Source organism: Mustela erminea, chromosome 7 (assembly GCF_009829155.1).
Source record: "Mustela erminea isolate mMusErm1 chromosome 7, mMusErm1.Pri, whole genome shotgun sequence".
In the NCBI taxonomy this organism is placed as follows: Eukaryota; Metazoa; Chordata; class Mammalia; order Carnivora; family Mustelidae; genus Mustela; species Mustela erminea.
In genome coordinates, this window is record NC_045620.1 from 38,622,357 (window position 1) to 38,647,500 (window position 25,144).

General features: G+C 37.3%; 2 protein-coding genes across 10 annotated transcripts in view; one reads left to right on the top strand and one right to left on the bottom strand.

Moving 5' to 3' along the window:
- Positions 1-23,607, bottom strand: part of TASP1 (taspase 1) — a 264,514-nt gene extending 240,907 nt beyond the window's left edge. For 8 of the 9 annotated variants that reach the window (XR_004287596.1, XR_004287593.1, XR_004287595.1 and 5 more), the window contains exons 1-4: positions 23,503-23,607; positions 14,934-15,152; positions 11,420-11,487; positions 8,816-8,884 (exon numbers count right to left, since the gene is read on the bottom strand). Coding sequence is in view for 2 of the 9 variants with exons in the window: in XM_032351428.1 (XP_032207319.1) it covers positions 8,816-8,884; positions 11,420-11,487; positions 14,934-15,078 (282 nt within the window). In the remaining 7 variants the exon portion in view is untranslated. Of the gene's footprint in view, positions 1-3,076; positions 3,215-8,815; positions 8,885-11,419; positions 11,488-14,933; positions 15,153-23,502 lie in introns of those variants that run through there. The other variant, XM_032351430.1, reaches the window with a different exon arrangement.
- LOC116596343 overlaps positions 22,290-25,144 on the top strand; it is a 4,997-nt gene continuing 2,142 nt past the window's right edge. Inside the window, exons 1-2 of the mRNA XM_032353676.1 lie at positions 22,290-22,416; positions 22,873-23,558. Of these exons, the coding sequence (XP_032209567.1) occupies positions 22,290-22,416; positions 22,873-23,558 (813 nt within the window). The remainder of the gene's footprint in view (positions 22,417-22,872; positions 23,559-25,144) is intronic.

Below are 25,144 nucleotides of genomic sequence, written 5' to 3' on the forward strand. Positions count from 1 at the left end.
TTATAAATTCTTAGTTAATGTTTGTATATAGAAACTAATAGGTATTTGCAAATTCATATTCAAGTCACTGAAAATAAAACCCAAAAAACCTATTTTCACCTTTGTTGAAAACAAAGATATTAAGAAATTATTTCTATAATGATGTTGCTGCCTGTTTTTAGATTTATTCTCTAAAACACTGCATATGAGAATACTTTCACCTAAATACTAGCCAATGAAAAACAACCAAGACATACTTGACTGATATACACTCTTGTTTATGTTGGATTTTTTTAGCCAATTAACATTACATTAATAAAGACTGGAAACGTTAAGAATTAATGGACTCTAACCAATAAGTTTCAGCAGCAGTTAGCCAGAAAACATTTTTACTAGGCCCAAATGAAGTATCTTTCATTCATTAATACAGAACCACAGGGCATACTTAGACATCAGAGGCTCAATGATCTAAAAAAAGTTCCTAGGGAAACAAAAAAACTTTCCATTTTCATTCTGTAACTGCTCCTTAACGACAGCAAGTATTCTTTCTTTTTCTGGCATTCTCTCTACCTCAGGACATATTTACAGATGCACTGGCTGCTTTACAGACATGCTAAAAGTTCTTGCTGTGGTTGATCAAAGTTGGAATGCCTGGGGAAATTACTCAACTTAGACAGCCCGGAATTATATCTAGCCAAATAGTTACAGTGCTCTACTTTTAACATGTGTTAAAGTAATACTTTAGCTCTCCTGGATGTAAATTGAAAGAGCATTTGTTTGCATCACACCCTGTGAACATTTAAGTCAAATATGTTACATTGAATACCAGTTTTAGTATCTAGGACAGTTCACTTTTTTAATGCTTCAATAACACGAAAGACAACATATTTTATGTTGGGAAAAAAAGGTTCACATACAATAGCACATGTATTAGGAACTAAGGCTTTTTATGATGCTCATGAAACATCCAAACTCTTCTAGAAATGTCATAAAAATTGCAACAAATGTTGATACTTGTTCATTAGAGCAACTGTTGATCTGGCATACAATATTTTGATAAAAACTAGAAGTATTTTTTTTCTTTATTACCAAAAAATATCTTTAGTAAAAAAGCACTGCACCTCTATACTCAACCCCTTTCTATTATTAACCTGCCTAATTTGCAAATAAATATATAACATAATTAAGCAGAAAAAGGACATCACAGCAGTTTATTTTCATGGGTTTCTTTTTTTTTATTGAAAGCCACAGAACTGCAGTACAAAGAGTTACTTGTCTGTCAAACACAAAACTCTAAAATAAAATATTGGCTCCAATAGACTTGCACATCTGAAATAGTTTTAAACTTTGTTTTAGTTGGATTCTTTACCATGTCCAGGAAGAAGTTAGCACACACAGTACCTGAGATTGTCCTTTCCACATGAGCTACAATAGGAGAGACAAATGTAGCTATTTCTCTAGTAGAGCTAAATTTGGCATCCACTTACACTTCCCTTCAACCTAAATAATTACACCTTTTAACCATGTTGACAATAATATGGAAATATCACTCAAAAAGAACCTAACAGACCATGGGATCACAATGACTTAAGTCATCCTTCTATCAAATGTGAGGTGAGGACCTGGTGAGAATTGGAGGGGAGAAAGGGGGATTACTAACTTTTAAGTAGTAACCTATAATGCTTCTTTTTATTAAGATGACTTCAACACACTAGAAAATGTTAACATCTGCACATACTCCAAGAGAAGAAAACATAAATAAGTTCCTCACTCTGGATTTTCTAAGAAGCCTAACAAGTGTTAACAGTGTTGATATCCTACGTTCTAGTATAATAAGCGTGTCATGAACTACCAGGAAATGTGTGTACCATGCAGGAGGCTACACCCTAAGTGAGAATGACAACTAGTAACAATCCCCTGGCAGTGGGAATGACCAAAGAACTTTCATCAACTGGGATGCCTAGAATTTAATTATAAATTGTTTGCTCCGCTATAGTGGGATGCGATCCTGCATTATTCTAACATTTAGGTAAAACCTACTACACACATAAGAACTGGAGAGAGATGAACAGAGAGAATATGAATGAAAGAAAACTGAAGCAATATTTTGTCCTGCTTTGGAGTGGGAATTAGGATGTGATCCTGCTGGGATTCCTAAAAATCATGTAATGTAAGTCTCTTCATTCCTTTCCAGATTCTAAATAAATCTGGGAAAATGGGCATAAACTTAAAATCAGAGGGCAGTCTTTCATGATATCAGCCTGTGATAATGTTCAACACAGAAAAAGCTTCTTAGCCCAGAAATTACAAGAAAGTAGAAAAAAAAACAACAGCATATATTCGATTATAAAACTGATGACCCAAATACACACATGCACACGCACAAAATGATTCAATAGTCACACTGCTACAAATATAAGGGCCAATGAATCTTATATCTTAGGACATACAGGACTCAATTCATAAGTCTAAATTGCTTCCACACAGCCAAAACACAGATTACCACCAACTCCATTGTACTACCAAATGCAGCTTTAAGTAGCTCAAAACTGAATTCCAAAATGTAGTATGTTCTTGGAGAGTACCAATTCCAAGAGCAAAATGAGGGTTCACATATAAAACTACATGCTCCACAGGAACTGCTAAGTCTAGTCTTGGGCCATATCTTCTGATTCAGCCAAGATGAATACATCTGATAAGGTCCACACAACTTATCAAGAAATGGCTAGAAAAAAGAGGAAACTGTTTCATGTTCCCATAAGCACAAAGTAAAACATAATAAGCTCTATACTTCAGTGTTTTGACTTGACCAAAAACTAATACACAGTTTTGATGTAGTGTAAAATTAAATCAGAATGTAATAATTGATTCAGTTTGCTTTTTATTCTAAAAAAATTTTTTAAAGAAAAAAAAATCACTGCTTTTCCATTAAGCAGGTACTTTGTGCTAGAAAGCACATTTAATTTCTAGGGTCCTCAGAAAAGAACAGGTGTACCCACTGTATAAACACAAACAGTAAGTTACAAATTGCCCCTTAGTACTAAAGGCAAGAATTAGCATCACTACTCAAAAGTGTTTTAAAAAGAGTGTAACTTACTTTTACTGTCCCAGGCTAACTGGGCTCGACATGTCTGGTGCTTCTTTGTCTGCACATGGCCACCCACAGCCTGTCTTCTAATTAAATCAATGCTCTAGCAGCAGAACAAGCAAACAAGTTGCCTCCCATCTGCGTACAGCTCTTCAGGACACATTTCCCTTGGTCAGAAGGTGGAAATTCTTGGGAGAGGTGATTTTCTCTGCCTCTTCACAAGAAGAACATGGATACTTGGCTGGATGCAACTCCATGAAGTGTAACTGTGTATGTACACCTCAAAAAATAAAACAAAACAAAAAAAAAAAATGCAGAGAAACATAAAGACTCTATAAACAGCTGGAATACACAGAAATACTGAAGCACCACTGGAAATAATGCTAAACAGACAGGCAAAATGGGGTCTTTGACCGAAATAATCAATGATACCAAGTTGGGGGAAAAAAAAAAAGGAAAAAGAAAATCTAAAGACAAAACTCACACTTCATGCAATGAAAACAGGTTAAGTACTACAGAGGATAAAAAGTAAAACTCCTTGCTTCAAATACACAAAAACAGGTCCTCCCCACATTACAGAGAATAAAAGATATTATAAATTGAAGAGAAAAGTGAGACTTTCAAGAGTGTTAGGTCTAAAATTAGACTCATCAGTCATATTATAGTTAATGGGCACTTGTATATATGTGAGCTAAATGCCTCAAACTGTCTTCCAGTGTGTTCAACGCCTCATAGGAGGGGAAGGGAGGAGGAAGCAAGGAACCACTGAAATACTCAGCTACCCTCTGCTTATGAAAAGATGATCTCTGCAAACCAAAAATGTTCAGAAAAATGGAGATGCTCATTTATTTACATACTCTTCTAACCTCCCAAATAAACAGAAACATCTATAAAACAAATGTCCCATTTTTTACAACAACAACAAAAAAAACCACTGAGTAGGGTATGTGGCAGGATGTGGTTAAGTGTCTACTCACAAAGAAACTCCACAAGCAAACTTGCAAACAGGTCTGTTGAGAGGAAGTTGGGTATATCAGCCCTTCCCAAATCCCCTTCCATCCTAGATATACGCATATGCCAGGAGCAATCCATACCATCTCCACGACCACCAAGTATTTCAAGGACTGGCAGGCCTTAGATGCTCACTCTCTCTCTCTCTCTCCCTCCCTGTGGCACACATTTACAATGCCAGGCCAAGAACAGGGGATGTGGCCTAATCCTGCAGCTGCACAGAGGCTTGATTGGGGGCACCAACAACAGACTAGTCAACAGTGATGACATTCTGGAGATCCCTGCCTTAAAGAAATGCATGCAGAGCTGGCTCTAGGTCTAAGAGGATATAGAGACAGATAAAAGTGTAATGATATTATATATAATAATATAAATATGTCATAATCCAAACAGTTTTTTTCCTCTCATATCCCAAACTATTGGCCATCTATAAGAAGTTACTTCTTAAAGAACTTTCCTAGAGTTTATAAGCAAGCATCATATTGGATTAAACAGAGACCCACAGACAACAGCTTCTAGCAAACAGATATAAAGACATGTGCCCGATATAATCTGTTCTTTAAATGTTAAAGCATTTGGACAATAAACTAATTTCAGCCATGACTTACCATCTCCCTTGATCATAGGGAGCCTTAAAGGATTAATCAAATTAAGTCAACATAAGAACTGCGGTGTCCACTTAGAATAATATAAACTCAACAAAACATTTTTAACAAAGGAGACTGTGCAAGCTGCCTCTCACTATATGAAATGTCAAAGCTATATCTACCACAATTTTTAATACACAGTATTCTATCTACCAAAATAACTAGTTTTCAAAATGAATTGACCAAAATCTCTGAAAGCCTACATAATTCAAACTCTCAGCCAGATTCATCAGTTTTCTCATGCATGACTACAAATGACCTCTCAAAAGTGTGTCATTCACATTTCATCCATGATTCCTTATTAGAAAGGAATTCCTTATTAGAAATTATTATTAATTAATACTTTCTCAGAAAAACATTGATGTGCAAAAGGAGCTTCAGTAGGGATTTTACAAGAAGCCTGTTTTCCATCAGAATCTGTGACACACTTTCTAAGTTAAGTTGACTCATCCAGAGCTATAACCAATTTCCTCAAAGAAGAAATTCATATCAGAAGCTATACCATGTGAAATGTGCAAAATTATGGTGTAGAGTTTATAATCCACTGCCGCTACCTGAACCAAAACTATTCCAAAGCAGCCATGAAAAGAACTGTCTTCCAAATGAATAGCCCCAGATAAGAAGATCAAGATGTTTCACAATACCTCTTCTCCACTATCATGAGATCAAAACTGCACTATCCAAAAGATAGAAGTCACTTTTCCATCAGTTGTAAGGACAATCTCCAAAAAGCTATAAACAGCTAAGTGAAACAATAGGGCCAAATCAGTTTAACAGTAAATTAAAATACGATCTATAAACTAGCCTTTCCATTTCCCTCCTTACATTTTGAAGATAAACAAAATGCACTTTGGTATCATATCATTTTCATTCCCATACTGTAGAGCATGCCTCAAATGAAGTGGCCACCTTCCTTCCCAAAATCCTAAGGAGAGAAGCTGGTAAGTTTAACGGGCAGATCTTATGCACTCACCTCCCCACTCCTTTAAATGACAAAGATCCCTCTACTGTCCAGAAATGGTAGTCTTAGGATGACATCACTTGTCTGTAGTAGTAAACAAGGGTAATGAAACTACACAAGGTAATCGGTTTCTAAGAAAAGGTCAAAAATGATGTGTTTAGATGGCCTGCATAAGTGTGCATGTGGCCATACAAATAAATTTCTTCTACCTTGTCTCTTCCTCCCCTATGGCATGGAGTTGAAATCAGTGTACTTTTGACTCTTTGGTTAAGTGCAAATTCTCATATGTATATATATTTTTTGAAATTTTATTTATTTCTTTGACAGAGAGAGAGATAACGAGAGCAGGAACATAAGCAGGGGAAGTGGGAGAGGGAGAAGCAGGCTTCTCGGGGAGCAGGGAGCCTGATGTGGGGCTTGATCCCAGGACCCTGGGATCATGACCTGAGTAGAAGGCAGATGCTTAATGACTGAGTCACCCAGGTGCGTATATATATATGAACACACACACAGAGAGATAAATAGATATATAGATATACATATATCTATATATATATATGTATTTTTTTAAAAATATATATATGTATATTTTTTTTTTTCCTTAAATACAGGCCAGATACCCCTTCTAGCCAGTAAGGACCATTAAACCATTTCAGGCACTTCAGCCCACAGTTAGTAAAGTGTTCAAGGAATTCTGCCTAAGTTTAAAAAATAAGGGGCTTTTTGTACCCCAAAAAAGTACATCCCAAAGTCCAAAAAAAAGGTATGATTTCAGCAATCAGGACAAGACTTAGCTTGACTGATAGATTGGTCAAAACTAAAGAAAAGAAAAGTAGGCACTCTCAAATTAAATGTAATACATTATAAACCAAACTCTCTGGGACTTTTCAGTAAGCTGAAAGGACTTAAGATTGTTACTTTTAATTTTCTAAGTACAGAAAATATTAGAATCTGATTTCCTTGTATCATTCCATTGACCCGAACTATTACAATACTCCAACTGAACTTTTGAAAACCTCACCTTGCTTAAAGGTGGTGAATCAAAGCAACCGAAACTGCAGGGGGCAGTACAAGCATGACTTCCAACATAATTCTTAAGATTTAGGAAAATACTTCCAGTGACCTTAGCCTCTAAACTACTAAGATACCTCAAAGATTCCACATCAAAATGATTCTTAAAGATAATTAATTGAAATTCTTCTCCAAATTTAACAGTGGGGGTGGGGGAAGAGAAATATACTAAACTCACTCCTGTGCTCCCATTATCCGTGTAACACAGCCCAGTCAAAATAATAAAACAAGTTTGTTTAAAAAAGAACTTCCTATCCACGCTCTTAAAAAACAGAGGTCATCATTCAAAACTATAGAGCTCACTTACTCATGATTAACTTACTATTCCAGAATGTATTTTTAATCACTTTTAAGCATAAACAGGTAAATTCTTTAAAAGTATGATTGATTCATCACTGGAGAAAAATGTAATAAAATATTCAACATGATATAAAGTATGACTTGAGAAAATTAAAGTTATTCTAAGATGAAAAGAAAAGTAAAACTTAATTTAGTCAATTTTGTATTCACAGTTGCCATTACAGTATTATCTCCCAGCTACTCATTAACCTTCTTTTTCTTTCCATGTATCCACACTGACTCCATCTATGCACCACTGATAATGATAATCCCAGGACATCCTCTTACACGCAAAGGAGAGTGATTTGCAATTAACAATTGAATTAAGTTAGATGAAGCTTTCTCCGTGTTTTGAGTAAAGGTAAGATCCCGTGGTAAGTATATCAATCTTCTTTCTTAGAGCACTTTTCTCCTTTCATCCACAATATATAGTTGACCTTTTCTTGACATTGTAAAAACATTTCATTGATAGTCACCATAAATATTTACCTCATATATATCATTTCCAAAGCACTTCCTAATAGTAATAATTACTAACTTCTCAGGGCTTGTCATATGTTAAACTCAATCTTTGGAACTCTATGAAATAGGAATTACCCCCATATAATAGATGGAAAAACTGACTCAAGGAGAATCTGTAAGGTGCCCCAGGCTAAGGGCTGGTAGAGCTGGTATAATATGCATCAGTCACAAACAGGAAGGGACTACATATCCCAAGTCAGATGTCTCAGGAACCAAACTACAAAAGAACTTGTACCCATCTTAGATGTTCACCTTCCTCAGCTATAGTTGGACCCATCTGAAGGCATTAACAGGAGAGATTAAAATCTACAAAGCATGATCAAAAGTGTAGCTCCACAACTAAGCAGGGGAATATACAGAAAACATGGCCAGGATGTCTCATAAACTCCTGGGCAATTTTCACAAAGAAAAGAAAGGCCTGGCATGACTGGGTAGGTGCTCTGATATGAGAACCTAAACAAAAGGGCCACAATCCAGTCAACTTGGGAAGACCCACTCCATCTACCTCTTATCTCAAACTCATCACTGTTTTATTTTCATATCTTGATTTCCCAAGCATTCTTCTCAACTAGAAAACTATTTGTTCGCTATAATCCTCTATACAGACTGACACAATCTATCTTCTTTAAGTCTGAGCAACAAAGGCAGTCTTCTGAAGGCCTCAATATCTCCAGGACAAATTTATCCTCAAAGTTCCAGTCCCTCCCTATACAGTATACAAGTACAGTGACCTTGAAAGCCTCCCCACCAAATTTCTCCATGTCTTCAGTTAACCAGAAACCAAGTTAATCACGCTGGACAAGACACATTTCATACAGCATGGCTTCAGGATACAAATCTAACTGTTAGGTTTATGAGGAAACCTCCCCTTCTATTTTAGACACTTATAAACAGCTATAATTTTTTTGTTTCCTGGACAAGAAAACGTGTAATACTTTTGGGGAAGGGGAATTAACTTCAGGAATCTTCCTACTGAACATAACAAGAAAATTTAAGTATCTAAACACCAATCACTTTGGTATTCATGAAGCTCACAAAAAAAAACCCTCTGTCACAGGTTTCTTCATAACTTTATTAATACAGTTGGGAAACACTAGTCATATAATTGATGGTTAACTAACTCAACATTTTCATGTCACTGAAGCATAATGAACATAAACTGACAAATATTTTAAATAAAACACAGAAGAGAAATACCTCAAGTTCCACCAGAGCCGCAGTCACTGCATCTGTCGCAAGAGCACCAGCCTGTAGCTTTTCAATTGCCTATGAAACCAAGGGGGGAGATTATTCATTGTAAAACCACAACTCCCCAAACACCAGAAACTATCCAAAACCTTAAAGAAATGTAGCAGACATTTAGAGTTAATAAAAATTGGTCACTAGTTCCATTCCATACTTCAAGACATAACCTATTTAGATTTACAACAAGCACGGGCTTTTTTCAAGATACTTCATGATACAGTTCACTTATCACTCAAATTAAGACAATGAATAAAAATTTAGCCACTAAACGCAAAGTGCAGGCGATTTAGTAAATGAATGGGCCTCATTCATCACATGGCAATTCAAAAAACAGCCACAGACATTATGTCAATTTGGTTTGGTTTAAATATCCTGATAATTCAAAGGAGGATGCTTGTTGTGGTAAGCACCAGCTGCTGTATGTAAGTGATGAATCACTAAATTCTACACCTGAAACTAATACTGCACTGTATGTTAACTGGAATTTAAATAACTATTTGGAAAAAGAAAAAATAAATATCCTCATAATTCATATTTTATATACATAATTGAATATCAGACTAAGCTAATAACATCTCCTACTGCTACTACACTCCACACCCCTAACTATAAAAAACAATGACTCTCAGTCACAGAAATACTTCAGAATCTTTAGATGGACACATACATGTGACAAAATGTTTTTGGTCCTACAAGTGGTTCCCACTTATCCCATTTCAGTTACACCCAGTCAACTGCGGTCCAGAAGGAAATGATCCTCTTTCTGACATAATATCAGGTTAAGAGTAGCCTAGCACTATGCCCCAATGCCTAAGTCATTCACTCACTTCATCCCATCATGGAGGCATTTTATCATCTCACATCATCCCTAGAAGAAGAGGTGAGTACTGTATAGTTAGATATTTTCACAGAGAAAGAGACCACATTCACACAACCTTTATACACACACAGTGTAACTGTTCTATTTTATTATTACTGTTTTTAATCTCTTACTGTGCCTAATTTATAAAGTAGACTTTATCAAGGTATGTATATATAGGAAAAGTACATATAGGGTTCGGTACATATGCAGTTTCAGGCATTCACTGGGGGTCTTGAAACATATCCTCCTTGGATAAGGGAAGATTACTGTATAATATATTGAGATTAAAAAAATCATGTTCTTTTGTAATATAAACTATAGAGAGTAAAGGCCCACAAAATCTACCTTACTTCTAGAGTATAAAGGAAAGAGAAAGAAGGAAAACTGATCTCTAAATGAACGACTAAAGCTCCAATTTAGTCAACAGAGAAAATGCTCAAAAGCTAAGAGTTATATTTCTCATTAAACTTTTAAGAAGTTCATTCACTGTGTAAATTGAGGAGGCTGAGTATTCATTCCAAATGTATTAGGATTCTAAGACTATAGTTATATAAAACTTACTTTTTTCAGATGATGTAAACATCTTAAACTTTGAAAATTAAGATTAAAAAATATGAAATAGTTTAGAGAACTTTTAGCTTTATTGTAAATTTCAAAAAAACAATAAAATCCCCATAACAAAATATTCTTATTTATTTATGTGATTTCACTCGTAAGAAAAAGCTTGGATCTCTAATAAAGCATAATCTTTCTTTCAAATAGTATTTAATTATAAATGATGAGCTGGAAGAGACCCGTATTTACTCGATATACTAGCCACTAAAGTTATATTTGCATAAAAAGTAATGGAAGCTTTGCCAATAAGAGTATATAGTCAAGATCAAAATAAAAACAAACAATATTTCTTCTGAATCCATTCCTGCCTCCACATTTAAGTATTCAACAATTTAGCAAAACCTCAAAGCCAAAGAGAAAAAAAGCACAACTGAGACCAAGAGCAAAGCTAAACTCAGGAATGACAATGAATTTGCTACGATACAAACTACATAATGAAAAACAGAAGGAAAAAGCACAGGATAATCTCCCTAAGAAAAGCATCCATTTTAATTCTTTATTATTTATTTTCTTCTCTTCACAGAAAGACACATCAGCTGTCTTTGAACTGTTTTCCCTACTCCTTCAATGGAGCTCAATGCCTTTGCAAAGATTAAAAGATATATAATTACATGCCCACAATTCCAAAAATACAGACTTTAAGCAGGGAAATGAAGGGAGAGATCTAAGTATCATTTGGAGAATAAAAAACACAAAACAAAACAAAAAAGACACCCCACAAATATGAGCAAAATAAGCTCATGGTCAAAACTAAAGACCATCTTAGAAGTCAAACCTTAACATTTTGAATTTCAAGGTAAAGCTGTTTGTTGGTAGGGGCGCCTGGGTGGCTCAGTGGGCTATGCCTCTGCCTTCAGTTCAGGTCATGATCTCAGGGTCCTGAGATGGAACCCCACATTGGATTCTCTGCTCAGCAGGGAGTCTACTTCTCCCTCTCTCTGCCTGCCTCTCTGCCTACTTGTGATCTCTCTCTCTCTCTGCCAAATAAATAAATAAAATCTTTTAAAAGAAAAAAAAAAAAAAAAGGCTGCTTGCTGGCCAAAACTGAAATGTTTCCATCAGACACACTCTGTTCATACCTTCTGACAAGCTCGTTTGCATACATGTTTATATTCCTTCGCTTTGGATTCAGAATGATAACCTGCACCTGCAGTAGGGAAAAAAACAACCAGTTGTTAGTTATCATCAAAATATTAGAGATTTTACTTATATAAACAGTTCATACAAACTGATGCTCTCCTAGTGAAATAAAGCTATTGTCCTACATGCACGGAGTTTTCAAACTCTAATAGATTCCTTCTGCACATAAGCCTTTTTAATGCCATGTCTTACCTCCTTTTTCAAAGGCTATTTTCCTGCCAGAGATACTAGAAATAGTTCGTATTCCCAAACAGCCTCCACCAAGATCATCTTTCAAAAACCTTTCTCCGAAGCCAGGAGATTTTTTGGTCTGGGGTTGATAACCTAGGAGGTGTCAGGGACAGAGTTCCTTCAAGTTCCTTTCTATTGACCTTTAGAAAGTGCCTGCCATTTGGCAAAGTACTGTTCAGAATTCTGAATTCTTAAGAGTAACTTCAAAAAACTAGGTAGTGTCTAAATAACATTTGAGGTTGAGAAGTATTACATCCCACCTCTCCACAACTACCAAATACCACTATTCCCATGCACACTTTTTATGTCCTCTCACTGTGGGAATATAGCCCACCGTGTCTCTGAAACCTCGGTGAGAGCATATTTCAGTCAGCCTATTAGAAATCCCGGTAGTCCCCATCTCTTAAATACCCAAAAACTGCCTCAAGAGACTCGCTCTGAAATTTGTTTCCCTAAGAGTTTTAATACTTGCTTACTTAGAGATTTGAGAATAATCTAAATAAGAAAGAAACCAAGAGCCCTTAAAGGGCCCTTAAATTCTCTTGATGGTTAGGCTTCTAAACAAAGTTCTTTAATAGAGCTCTGAATGTCCCCCCTCACCTAAACACCAAGGTCCCACAGGGGTCCAACAAAAGGAAGGTTAAGAACTGCGTTTCTAAGCCTCAAGGCTCCTCAAGTGGGTCTACAGACTCAGACATAAACTTACCCCACTTTTCCTCAGACCAAAGAAAGAAATGGCTCGTGAATATATCAGTCAGGGACCCAGGAGGACAGAAAAAATGCCAAACCAACAGGAACCCCTTATTCTAATCCTATTTCTCAGGAGAACTCTGAAACCTCAGAGAGCCTGCACCAATATTTAACAGGCCTCTCTTCATGGTCTTCTAACATGTCTGTCATCTTAGATCTGGGGGCCCCAATCCTTCAGCAATATATCCCAAATCATGGAACACTACTACTAAGTAGGTAACTTTAGAGGATGGTTGACAGTTTTAATAGGATTTAACATACAAATGCTTCGTTTTGAATAAGGGAAAAGTCTCAGCACGGCTACAGTACATCTTTCATATCTGGTTAGCACTTTGTAGTTTCTCTATCTAACAAAGGGAAGATAGCCTCAGGATCTAAGCCACTGACATATGACAGGATTCAGCTAAAATTTAATCACACTGTTTTGCTTGCACTATTTTAAAGTTATTTTCTCCTCATGCAAGTGACACTGACATTTCATTTAAGTAAAGACAAGTTTCATCTTTCAAGTTTTAAGTTAAGTGTTCAGCTTTTAAATATGAGGTAAACAGTATAAGTAGTATATAGATCTAGGAAAAGTCAAGAAATCTTAAAATCAAATGACTGACATTTGGGCAAGTCTCCCCTAGTTTAAGAAAAAAAACATTAAAATCTCTACAGTGGATGAGGAACTGAAATTTTGTACCTTAAATGTGTAAGACATATTTCTGCATAATCAGTCTATCTGCCCTTCTATTAACTTAGGAGAGGGTGACCTTAATCCACATATTTTCCTGCCATAACCCAGATTTCCACCTATTACTGCTGGCCCCCAGCACCAACTTCATCTAGGAGCCATTCCCACTTAGTGAGTGTCTGAAAGAAGAGGGATACCACCATGATAGTCATAGAAAGCAATGCTTTCCAACTAATCAAAAGTTCTATGTTGCTGCATGTTACAAATGTCAAACCTTTCTTGTACATTTGTCATATACTCATTCTGAATGAAATAACTCACTGGGTACCATTAAAGATGCACCAACATGGTGTAGTATGGGTTCTGCTTCCAAGTCTACTTCTAACTGGGTTATTTCTAAAATGTACTTCATTTCTTTGTAAAATCTTTTGAAAGAAAAGCAAATTGAACCTGGGTTTTCTGATTCTCCTGGAATAGGTACAGTAAGACTTCCAAAGTCATCTAGTCCATATACAGCCAAAGCTTAATGACCAGGCATGACACCAGTTTGACAAGAAGACACAATTCTACTCCTTACCCCATATCAAAGTTAATCTTGATTCCACCCTGCCTGACTATCTGAGGAAAGTTAAAAGGAGATCTAGCCATTCCTTCTCTCTTCACAGAAGTCATGAATTGTAAGTAAATGCAAGCAAAAAAAAAAAAAGACTTAAGGGAAAAAAAAAGTCTGCTGGGCAGACCTGAGCAGAGATGCACTACTCTGAAACCCAAACCACCCCCCCGCTTTTTTTTTTTAAGATTATTGTTTATTTATTTGACAGAGAGAGAGATCACAAGTAGGCAGAGAGGCAGGCAGAGAGAGAAGGGGAAGCAGGCTCCCTGTTGAGCAGAGAGCCTGATGCGGGGCTCGATCCCAGGAGCCTGAGATCATGACCTGAGCCAAAGGCAGAGGCTTAACCACTTAGCCACCAAGGTGCCCCTGAAACCCAAGTCTTCAAATGATTGGGGACCCAGGGGTTGAAGTTCACTGCATCTGTCCTCCAGGTCCTCTGTATTGTCAAAAGTGCTACACTGGGACTTTAAGGCCCACTTACAGGTCTCAACCTGGCCCTAGCACAACCTAGCCGGGTGGCTGAAGCTACTTAATCTCTCTTCCTCATAACATGAAAAAGGCAAATTAGCTCTATGACTATGTACTATTATACTCTAAAATGGCTATAGTTGGGGTGCCTGGGTGGCTCCGTCAATTAAGTACCCAACTCTTGATTTCAGATGTGGTCATGACTTGGGGATCATGGGATAGAGCCCTGCACTGGGCTCCTGCTCAGCATGGAGTCTGCTTGAGATACTGTCTCCCCCCTCACCTCCTCTTCTGCTCTTCCCCCACACAAGTGCTCTGTCTCTCTCTTAAATGAATAAATAAAATCTTTTTTAAGTAAATAGCCATAGTCAAATACGCGGCCAATAAAATTTTTCAGCAGCATCATTTTTAAAACACAAACCAGAGTTTAAGAAATTACTTTGCCTGATTTTAATACTACCTAATTATATTTATTATATGGGGTAAAAGTAAATAATGGGGTAGAGAAGTGAAGAAAACATAGGAAGAGCTATAATTATAAGATCTTTCAAGCAGGAAGCAGGAGAGACCTATACTGCAGTCAATTCCTTTGGTTCCAACTCCTCTCTGGCAGTTTGCCTCCTACAGATGTGAAATTCAGTTCAGTATACTTCAAGGTAAGGGGTGAAAAAATCAACTTTATTTTCATCTTCCAACTTGCCCACTTAGAGCTTACCTGCATGTACCAACACAAAGCCCCCTCGCTTCTCCTTATGGGACTGCTTTGTTTCCAACTCTTTGACTGTTATTTTAACAGTCGAAATCTGAGATGATCTGGAAGGCACCCCTTCTCCAGAACTCATCCCCTTCTCCATGGTCATTCTCTGAGATTACCATCTTCTATTGGGAAAAGTACATACTTCCATCCAAAAGTAATTGCAGGAGAGGAATTACCCTAAAGAAAAACAGGCAAAGATGGTATACATTTCTTTCACTAACATACACATAAATTATACAAATTTGTATGAAGATAACATTCCAACAACCTAATTTTAAAGTTACTTAACTGGGTAATACAAAGAATATGAAAAAGGTTAGGATTTAAATCTGTCCACAAACAATACTTACTTAAAATCATATAAACAAAAGAACTGTTGTAAAAAGACTTCATATGCAGTCCAGAGGAATTTTATCTTTCATTGTATTTACACTGAAGAAAACCTCAAAATAACTTAAATATCACTTTCTACTTCCTTCGATCCAAATGTTAATAATCTCTGGGACATTCTAGAGTCACTAGTGATGCTGATTAACACCACCAAGGCTCGATATAAAGTCTATATTATAGCTAACTTTTTCTTCCCCAGCTTTACTATGACATAACATATAAAATGTATAATTTTAAGGTGTACAAAACAATTTGACACACACACATACTGTGAAATGATTACCACAATAAGACACCTAGTTTCACACTGTTAGATAAACTCTATACCCTATTCTAAACTGAGAAGTAGGGAGGGTATAAGTCTTTCTTTGCCAATATAAAACATAAATAGTAGCATAAAAAGTGACTTAGTTGCCTAATCCCAAAAACTTGTGTTACTCAAAGTGTGGTCTGCAGATCAGGGTTTGCTACCAGTCTGTAAGAGACTTATTTTATTCATATAATAATTGGTTTATATACACATTTTCAACAATGTGTACACTTTTTATATTTTTTCCTTCTTGTTTATATTTTTGAAGCAATATTATCCATTAAATATAATAAAATTGAGCTTTTATTTTTATTCTTTTCTATTTAAATTCAATTAATTAACATATAATATATTATTTGTTTCAGGGGTACAGGTCTGTGACTCATCAGTCTTACACAATACCCAGTGCTCATTACAATACAAACCCTTCCCAGTGTCCATCACCCCTTTATCCCATCCCACACCCCCACACTGCTCCAGCAACACTCAGTTTGTTTCCTAAGATTAAGAGTCTCTTATGGTTTGTCTCCCTCTCTCGATTTCTCGTTTCATTTTTTCCTCTCTTTCCTTATGATCCTCTGCCTTGCTTCTTAAATTCCACATATCAGTGAGATCATATAATAATTTTCTTTGACTCACTTATTTTGCTTAGCATAATACCCTCTAATTCCATCATCATCATTGCAAATGGTAAGAGTTCAAATTTTGATGGCTGCATAATATTCCATTATTTTTTTATCTTTCATTCATGGTTCTATATTTCAGTTTTGTTTGGGGCTTGGCTTTTTTTTGGTTTTAGTTTTTGTTCTTTTACATTTTGTAAAAAATAGTCAACAATGGACTGAAAAATTTTTTAAAGCTGGTCTTTTACACCAGAGATGATCTGAGAAGCACTGCAATATGGCATTTCAATTAGAAAGGAAGCAACTTCTACTCTAACATTAGCTTTCATTTAATTCTAAACCCATTAATGGTCTGACTGGCCTAATAAATAAAGAATTCCAACAAATGACTAAAACAAGGCAACAAAGGGCAAATGGGCAAATCCCAGTTAACAGAAAAATTGTAGAACAGTGTAAACAGATCAAAAGATGCTAAATCTCACTCAAAAGAGAGATACAAAATAAAACTACATCCATTTTTAACTTGGGATGACCAACATCAAAATGATATCAGGTTTTGAGGTTACTGAGAAACAAGAATTCTCACACAACTGCTAGTGGCAGCATAAGATGACAAAACTCAACAAGAGCATTCTGGCAAAATCAATCAAAATTACAAATGCACTCTGAAAGATATGAACCAACAATACGTCTTGATGTAAGTAGTTAAAATAAAAGCAGCCACTGGAAAAAAAATGACAATATTCTTGATATACAATACAGATTGACTAATCTTACAGATAGTTTTGGGAAGTAAAAAAGGCACAGTACAGAAATATATGCAATGCCATATTTTGAGGGAGGGGAGAAAAAAATAATACAGCTAAGTATACATGCAAAGCACAAATCTGGAAAAGTATGCCCCAAAATATAGTATAATAGTGGTCACCCAAAGAAGATTTGAATGATGGATGGACAAAGGTGGAATGGAAATTTTATTGTTCAGAGTTTATACCTTTCAATATTGAAAAATCTGAACATACAACTTTCCAAAAAAAACACTTTTTTATTCATTTATTTATTTATGGAAACATGAAGTAACCAGCTAAATCCCAAGTTCCAAAATAGAGTAAGCCTATGAGACCTCATCTGAAAACTTCACTAAGAGGGCAAATACCATATGCTGAGGGTTCTCAACATGCATCCCACCTAGGACGGGAATGGACAAAAACATGGCCAACCAACAATACTGGCCCCAAAAGTTTTTGTTTTGTTTTGTTTTTCTGTTTTTGCTTTGTTTTGTTTTTCTGTTTTTGCTTTTGTTTTTCTGGATCTTGAACTTCTGAGGCCATGCAAATTACAGGTAATTCAAAATTTTTTTAAAAATTATAGTATTTGATCTCTAGAGTTCAGACTAAGGAGTAAAAAATAAATCATTATTGTAGATTAACATCAAATATTCCTGGGATTATTTTTTATCACATTTGTATTCATTTCATTATTACAAATCATTATTTGAAATTGATGAAGCATATTTACATCAACATACTGATCTGCAAGAAAAATGCCTAACATTTCAGCTAAGCTTTGAAGTAACATTCAACACACAAAATTTCCAGTGAAAGGAAACGTATAAGCATCTTACAGTTTTTACACAACAGAAAACAACTGTACAGCTCATTTTTTATAATGCCTTTATTTCTGAATATGCTTGAAAATGGACATTTTGCAATTTCCCACTAGTGACGATATTAAAATTCATTTTATTGTTTCTAAAACACTGACAACTTGTCCATCCTCTGCAATAGTCGCAACAAAAAGTTAACAAAAAGTTAGCATATGACCCAGTAATTTCACTCACAGGTATATACCAAAGAGAACAGAAAACACGTCCACAAAAAAATTATACATGGATATTTATGGCAGAATTATTCCTAATAGTCAAAAAGTGTTAAGAACTCAAATGTCCATGAACTGATAATGGTTAAACAAAATGTGGTACATTCATACAATGGAACATTAACCAGCCATAAAAAAATAACTAAGTACTGATACATACTATGGCATGAATGAACCCTGAAAACAGAGAAAGAAGTCAGACATAAAAGGCTACATACTGCATGTTTCCAATTATGTGAAATGTTCGGAGTACGCAAATCTAAAGAGACAGAAGTAGATTAATTGTTGCCTTGGCCTGGGAAGCTAAAGGGGAATTGGAGAGTGGCTGCTAATGTGGGCAGGCTTTCTTTTGGTGGCAATAAAAATATTCTAAAATTGATTGTGGTGATGGTTGCACAATTCTGAATATACTAAATACCACTGAGTTGTACGCTTTAAAAGTGCATAAATTATATAATAAATGAATTCTATCTTAATAAAGCTGTTTGGTTTGAGAGGTGGGACAGGTTGGGGCGGGGACGGCTAGGGAAGAAAAAAATGAAACAAGATGGGATCCAGAGGGAGACAAACCGTAAGAGACTCTTAATCTCACAAAACAAATTGAGGGTTGCTGGGGGGTGGGGGGTAGTGATAGGGTGGCTGGGTGATGGACATTGGGGAAGGTATGTGCTATTGGTGAGTACTGTGAAATGTATAAGCTTGATGATTCACAGACCTGTACCCCTGGAGCAAATAATATATTATATGTTAATAAAAATAATTTAAAAATAAATTAAAAGACCAATAAATAAATAAATAAATAAAGTTGTTTGGGAAAAACAAGTTTCCTGATTCCCATAAACTATATCTTTTCCCATAAATGTATCTTTTCCAAGTTACCAAACCTAATGAACTTTTCTTACTCTGATGCCTGCAACTTTTTTCTTCACATCCCCTGCTCTTCTTGGCAAGCATGCCAATCTACCATCCTAGCTGTTCATGACTCCCCTGACCCTTCCCAAGCTTGTCCTCTTACATGACTCCCTGTCCACAGGTCTATTCTCAAATGTCTCCTTCAGCAATTTCATCCACTGCCAACCGTTCAAAAGAATCCTCTCAGTAAATCAGATATTTGTAACTCTTTATCTTCTGCTTCTTGAGCTCTAGCCACAAGTCTCCTGGATAGCTTAGTTCAACCTGGATCCTCTTCACTCTTAACCTACCCAAAACAGTCTCATTTTTCCACAGAAATCTAGTTATTTCCACATCACGCCTTATTTTTAATAGCACTAATCCTTTTCTAACTTACCTTGAAGTCATCCTGGACTGCACCCACTTTCCAAATCTTCTAAATTTCTCCCTCAAGCATTTAACCTCCTTTCCCCTCCTGCTTTCACCTTTGTTCAGTTCACATATCTCTTAGCATAAATGTTACAAAAGCACTTTAACTTCTCTCCCCAAATCCAGACTATCGTAAAACAACCAACTACAAAAGGCTGCCAAAATAAATCTCATAAAAGACAACTCCAATCAAAATGAACGGCATGCCAAAAGACATAAGCAGACAATATACACAAGAGGAAATATACTGGATATCCAATATTAAGGAAAGAATATTCAGAGAAATAGAAATAAAAATGGAATCTTCCTAACTAGCACTGTACTGCCACCATAAACTGAAGTAAGTAACCATTTTGAAAAGGAATTTATCAGGAAGTATCAAAAGCCTTAAAATGTATAACTTTGTATATACTACCTTTCCAGAGATACTCTAGGTATAAACTAGTCTATTAAAACATAAGTAACAATACTACCATGGATACCTCCAAGGAGAACTGGGAGACTGAAGGGCAAAATGAAAAGGAAACTTGATTTTCTCCTAAGAGCCTTTTGCATTTGATGTTTTTGTTTTGTTTGGGGGTTTTGTTTTGTTTTGTTTTTTAGATTTTATTTATTTGACAGAGAGCGAGAGATCACAAGTAGGCAGAGAGGCAGGCAGAGAGAGAGAGCGGAGAAAGCAGCTTCCCTGCGGAGCAGAGAGCCCGAGGCGGGGCTCGATCCCAGGACCCTGGGATCATGACCTGAGCCGAAGGCAGAGGCTTTAACCTACTGAGCCACCCAGGTGCCCCTGTTTTGTTTTGGTTTTTTTTTTTTAACCAGGTACTATCTGCTAAAAATATTTAAATTAGCCATCTCTGAAACTAAGATGAACCCAAATTAACCTGATTATCAAGGTCAGAAGAGAAACTCAAAATAAAACATCAGTTTTGCTCCAGGGACTTTCAAGGCACTGATTTTAAGGTCTAAATCTTGACCCCAGTTCTCTCAAAGACTTTTATTTTCCTACTGCATGTGATGACACTTTTTTGTTCTTTATACCATTTAAAAAACTATGACATGTCCTGTTTGCCCCAGTGTTGAATTTTTCCCTCTAGATTTACTTAGTCTTTTAGAAGCAGTCGAAGAATAAGTCAGGGAATCCAACCATCTTACAGCAAAAGGCTTTTATAGAAATCCAGCCCTTAAGCTATAGCAACTGATTAATAAAGAAGCATTCTGCTGCTCTTAAGATCCTGACATTGAAGGTTTAATGCCTCATTCAATGAGCTCCAAAACACACTCATTTCATCTTCGACCCAGTAATTTCACTTCTGAGAACACTTTCTACCAAAATAACTTCAAAAACAGAAAAGGCTTTATGCCCGTTATGCTATGTTTAACACAGGATAATTTAAAAAAACAAAAGCGACCCAAATGTCCAACATAGAGAAATGGTTAAAAAAATGATAACCTATATTATTTATGGTCAATTGGTTTTCAACAAGGGTGCCAAGACCATTAAATAAGGAAAGGATGGGGCGCCAGGGTGGCTCCGTCAGTTAAGCATCCGACTCTTGATTTTGGCTCAGGTTAAGATCTCAGAGTCATAAGATGGAAATGCACGTTGGGATCTGTGCTGGGTATGGAGCCTGTTTAAGATCCTCTCTCTCCCTTTCCCTCTGCCCCCTTTAAAAAAATTTAAATAGGGAAAGGATAGTCTTTTCAAAAAATGGTGCTGGAAAAACCAGATAGGCACATACAAGGAATGAACCTGGATTCCTACCTATGCTACCTACCTATTCCTTGATCCACACAGACCAAGAATTAAATGCAAGAACTAAAACTGTAAAACTCTTAGGAGAAGACACAGTAGTAAATCTTCAAAATCTTGAATTTGGCAATGGTTTTAGACATGACACCAAACGCACAACCAACCAAAGAAAATATAGATAAATTAGAATTCACCAAAAGTTTAAATGTTTGGGGCACCTGGATGGCTCAGTCATCAAGCACCTGCCTTTGGCTCAGGTCATGATCCCAGGACTGCACTGGACACTCTGCTCAGCAGGAAGCCTGCTTCTCCCTCCCCACTCCCTCTGCTTGTGTCCCTCTCTCACTCTCTGTCAAATAAATAAATAAAATCTAAAAAAAAAACTCTTCTATTAAAAAAAAGAATTCATACAACTTCAAAATTTTTTAAAATTCAATATGAAAATGAGCATAGGAACTGGACAGACATTTCTCCAAAGATACACAAAGGGCTGATAAGCATAGGAAAACATGTTCAACATTACCATCCTTCAGGGAAATGGAAATCAAAGCCACAGTGAGGTACCAACATCATAGGTATACCTCAAAAACAAATATTAAGTTTTAACAAGGATATGGAGAAATCAGAACTCCCATATCCTGCTGGTGCAGACCACTTTCAAAAACATTGGGCAGTTCCTCAAAAAGCTAAACAGAGTTACCATATGACCCAGCAATTCCACTCCTAGATCTATATCTAAGAGAAATATAAACATATATCCACACAAAAACCTGTACATGGATCTTTACAGAATTATTCACAATAGTCAAAAAGAGGAAGCAACTCAACTGTCCATTAACAAGTGATGGATAAACAAAATGTGATGTGTGTGTGTGTGTGTGAGAGAGAGAGAGAGAGAGAGAGAGAGATGGAATATTATTCAGCCATAAAAAGGAATGGAATATTGCTACAAAACACAACATGGATGAACCTTAAAAACATTATGCTAAGTAAAAAAAGGCAGATACAAAAGGCCACATGTTCTATAATTCCATTTACCAGAAATGTTCCGAATAGGAAAATCTACAGACACAGAAGTAGATCAGTGGCTGCTAGGGACTGGAGGAGGAAGGAGACGGGAGAATCTAATTAGTGGTTGCCAGGGACTGGGGAAGCAAACGGGAAGTGACTGTAATGGGTAGAGTTCCTTTTGGAGATGATGAAAATATTCTGGGATTAGATGGTGGTAATAGGTGCACAACTTTATGAATATAGTAAAAACTAAAATTTACAATTTAAAAGGGTGGGTTTATGGTATGTGAATTTTATCTTAATAAGAAAAGATCGATCTAGGCAATGGATGCAATGTACAACAATTATAGTTTCTAGTTATAATCATATCTAAGACACGCTATGATCATAAACAGGTTAAAAAATGCAATAAAAAATAGAGAGGGATCAAAATGCTGGGTTGGTGAAACTGTAGGTGATCTCTTTTTAATTCTTCCTGCATTTTCCACATATTCATTAATAAGCACGTACTGCTTTTTACAAATGGGGGGGAGTTTTATTTAAACAAACCAAAAAGGAAATTATTAAACTCCCGAGTGTATGAAAATTCCTTAGCTTAGTGTTCAACGATCTCAGTCACATGGTCCCGAAAATACCTTTCATTTCCCCTCCCCTACACGGGCGAGTCAAGTTACTCCCTCCTTCCGGAAACACGATGCCCTCTATTTCCAGGGCACCTCCAGCTCCCGTTTTCCACCCTCCTCTCCAGCTGCTCCTTCTCCATCTTCTCGGTCCTTGCCTCCTCCGCCTCCGGACCAGTAAATGCTAATGTCCTGAGAGACTCTAACCAGGCCGCTATAACACCGCGGGGCTGCTCTCGCCCCAACCCGCCACGCAGGACCAGGGCGCACACCCTCGGGTCTCTGCGAGCCTATGCCTCGGAGAACCCCGCAGCCCGCGAGTGCAAAGTCAGTGAAGGACAGCGAAGACTGCCCGCACACAGACAGTCCCTTCCCCGGAGAAGGAAGAAGACTGCCAGGCTAGAGCCAAGGCTGAGGAGGAGACCGGCACGGGCGCCACGCGCGACCGAGGGGTCGAGGGACGTCCCGGATCCGCTCCTTCAACACCGCCCCAGGCAGTGGGCATTCTGTGCGCCGCCCCCTCCCGGCCCCGAAGAGGATGTCCCAGCGAGCGCGCGGGCCTGGACAGAGGCAGCGCCGCAGCGGCGGCAGCGGCGCGGACAGCGTGAGAAAGAGAGACACTCACCAGCGTCAGCCCCGAGCCCTCACAGCACCGGAAGTAGTCACCCGCCCGTTGCCAGGGTGAGGAAGCGGGACTGACATCAAGCTTTCCCATTGGGTATGCGCGTAGCACGTGGCCGGAAGCAAACGCCCACGCGGGGCTCAGACTCTGCCCACTGCTTCCGAACATTGCACCTGGCGGTTGAAGTTCCACGCAGACTTCACCTGGAGCCTCATTCTGGGCTGCGCAGGCGCCGCTGCCAGTCTCGTTTAACCCAGACTCTTAAATGAGCCAGTCCCCGGTTTCGACCCAAGTGGTGGGCAGACCAGCGATGTGATAGGAAATGAAGCTAAAGTATCCATGATTTATTGAGGTGTCACTTCAGAGCTTAAATTTTTTCAGTCCTTGCAGCCTCCCTGTTACAGTAGGGAAAACTGGAGTTATGCCAGGATTCTATGTGGGAGGTGGGGACCCTCCCTGCCCTGGGGAGAATCAAAGTGTGGGTGGCCTTTCTTTTACCGTCTCGCTTCTAAGAGCAAGACCAGTAACAATGTAATCCATTTAATGTCCTTGTAACTATCAACATGAGTCCTTTAGCAAATAACCACCTTTAAACCTGTTTTAGAAAGCAGAGATTGAAAGTAGTAGCTCTAAGTATGGTCCCCAGATGAGAAGCTTAACGTGACCTAGGCCCTTACTAGAGGTACAATTTATGAAAAAACGTTTGGGGGGGGGGGCGGAACGCCATTATTTTAATTGCAGATGAAAATAGCAATCCTCTTCTGATTATATAAGATTTTAGGACTGGTACTATATCGTGTTGGTGAGGATTGAGAAAACAATCACTCTTGTTCATTGCTGGTGCAATAAAGACTTGCACAAATTTGGGGGTGACAGTTTGATAGTCATCTACTGCAATTTTAAATGTGCTTACCCTTTGACCCAGAATATCTACTTTAAAGAGTCTACCTACAATATTCCCATATGTGCACCAAGATATATACATCTATTCATACAAAAAGTATTTATCAAATAATTTCTACAAGCTTGGCACTGCTCAAGGAGATTTTTTTTTTTAAAGATTTTATTTATTTATTTGACAGAGAGAAATCACAAGTAGTCGGAGAGGCAGGCAGAGAGAGAGAGAGGGAAGCAGGCTCCCTGCTGAGCAGAGAGCCGGATGCGGGACTCGATCCCAGGACCCTGAGATCATGACCTGAGCCGAAGGCAGCGGCTTAACCCACTGAGCCACCCAGGCGCCCCTCAAGGAGATTTATTGAAGCACAGTTCAAGTAGGAGAAAAGAAAAAAATGGGTGTGTGAATTTCTGTCAATATGGACCAGTTAATTCAGTTATAAAAATGCAAACTATATGAAGATGCAACCATTTTTTAAGTACTAAGCTGAAAAGCTATCAAAGACATGATTTAAAAACCCAAAATATCTTACATCCCATTTACGTATGCACGTCTATTTATTTTTATGTTTATTTACATATACATACATAGACAGTATATGTGGAAAATGGTTAAAAGATTATGTACCAGAATATAAATGAAGCTACTAACAGAAATAAGATTGGATTAAGCTAGGGGTGAAATCGTTTTTATTTTATTTATATCAATAACTACAGAACACTTAAAAATACTGGATAAAATATAGCAAAT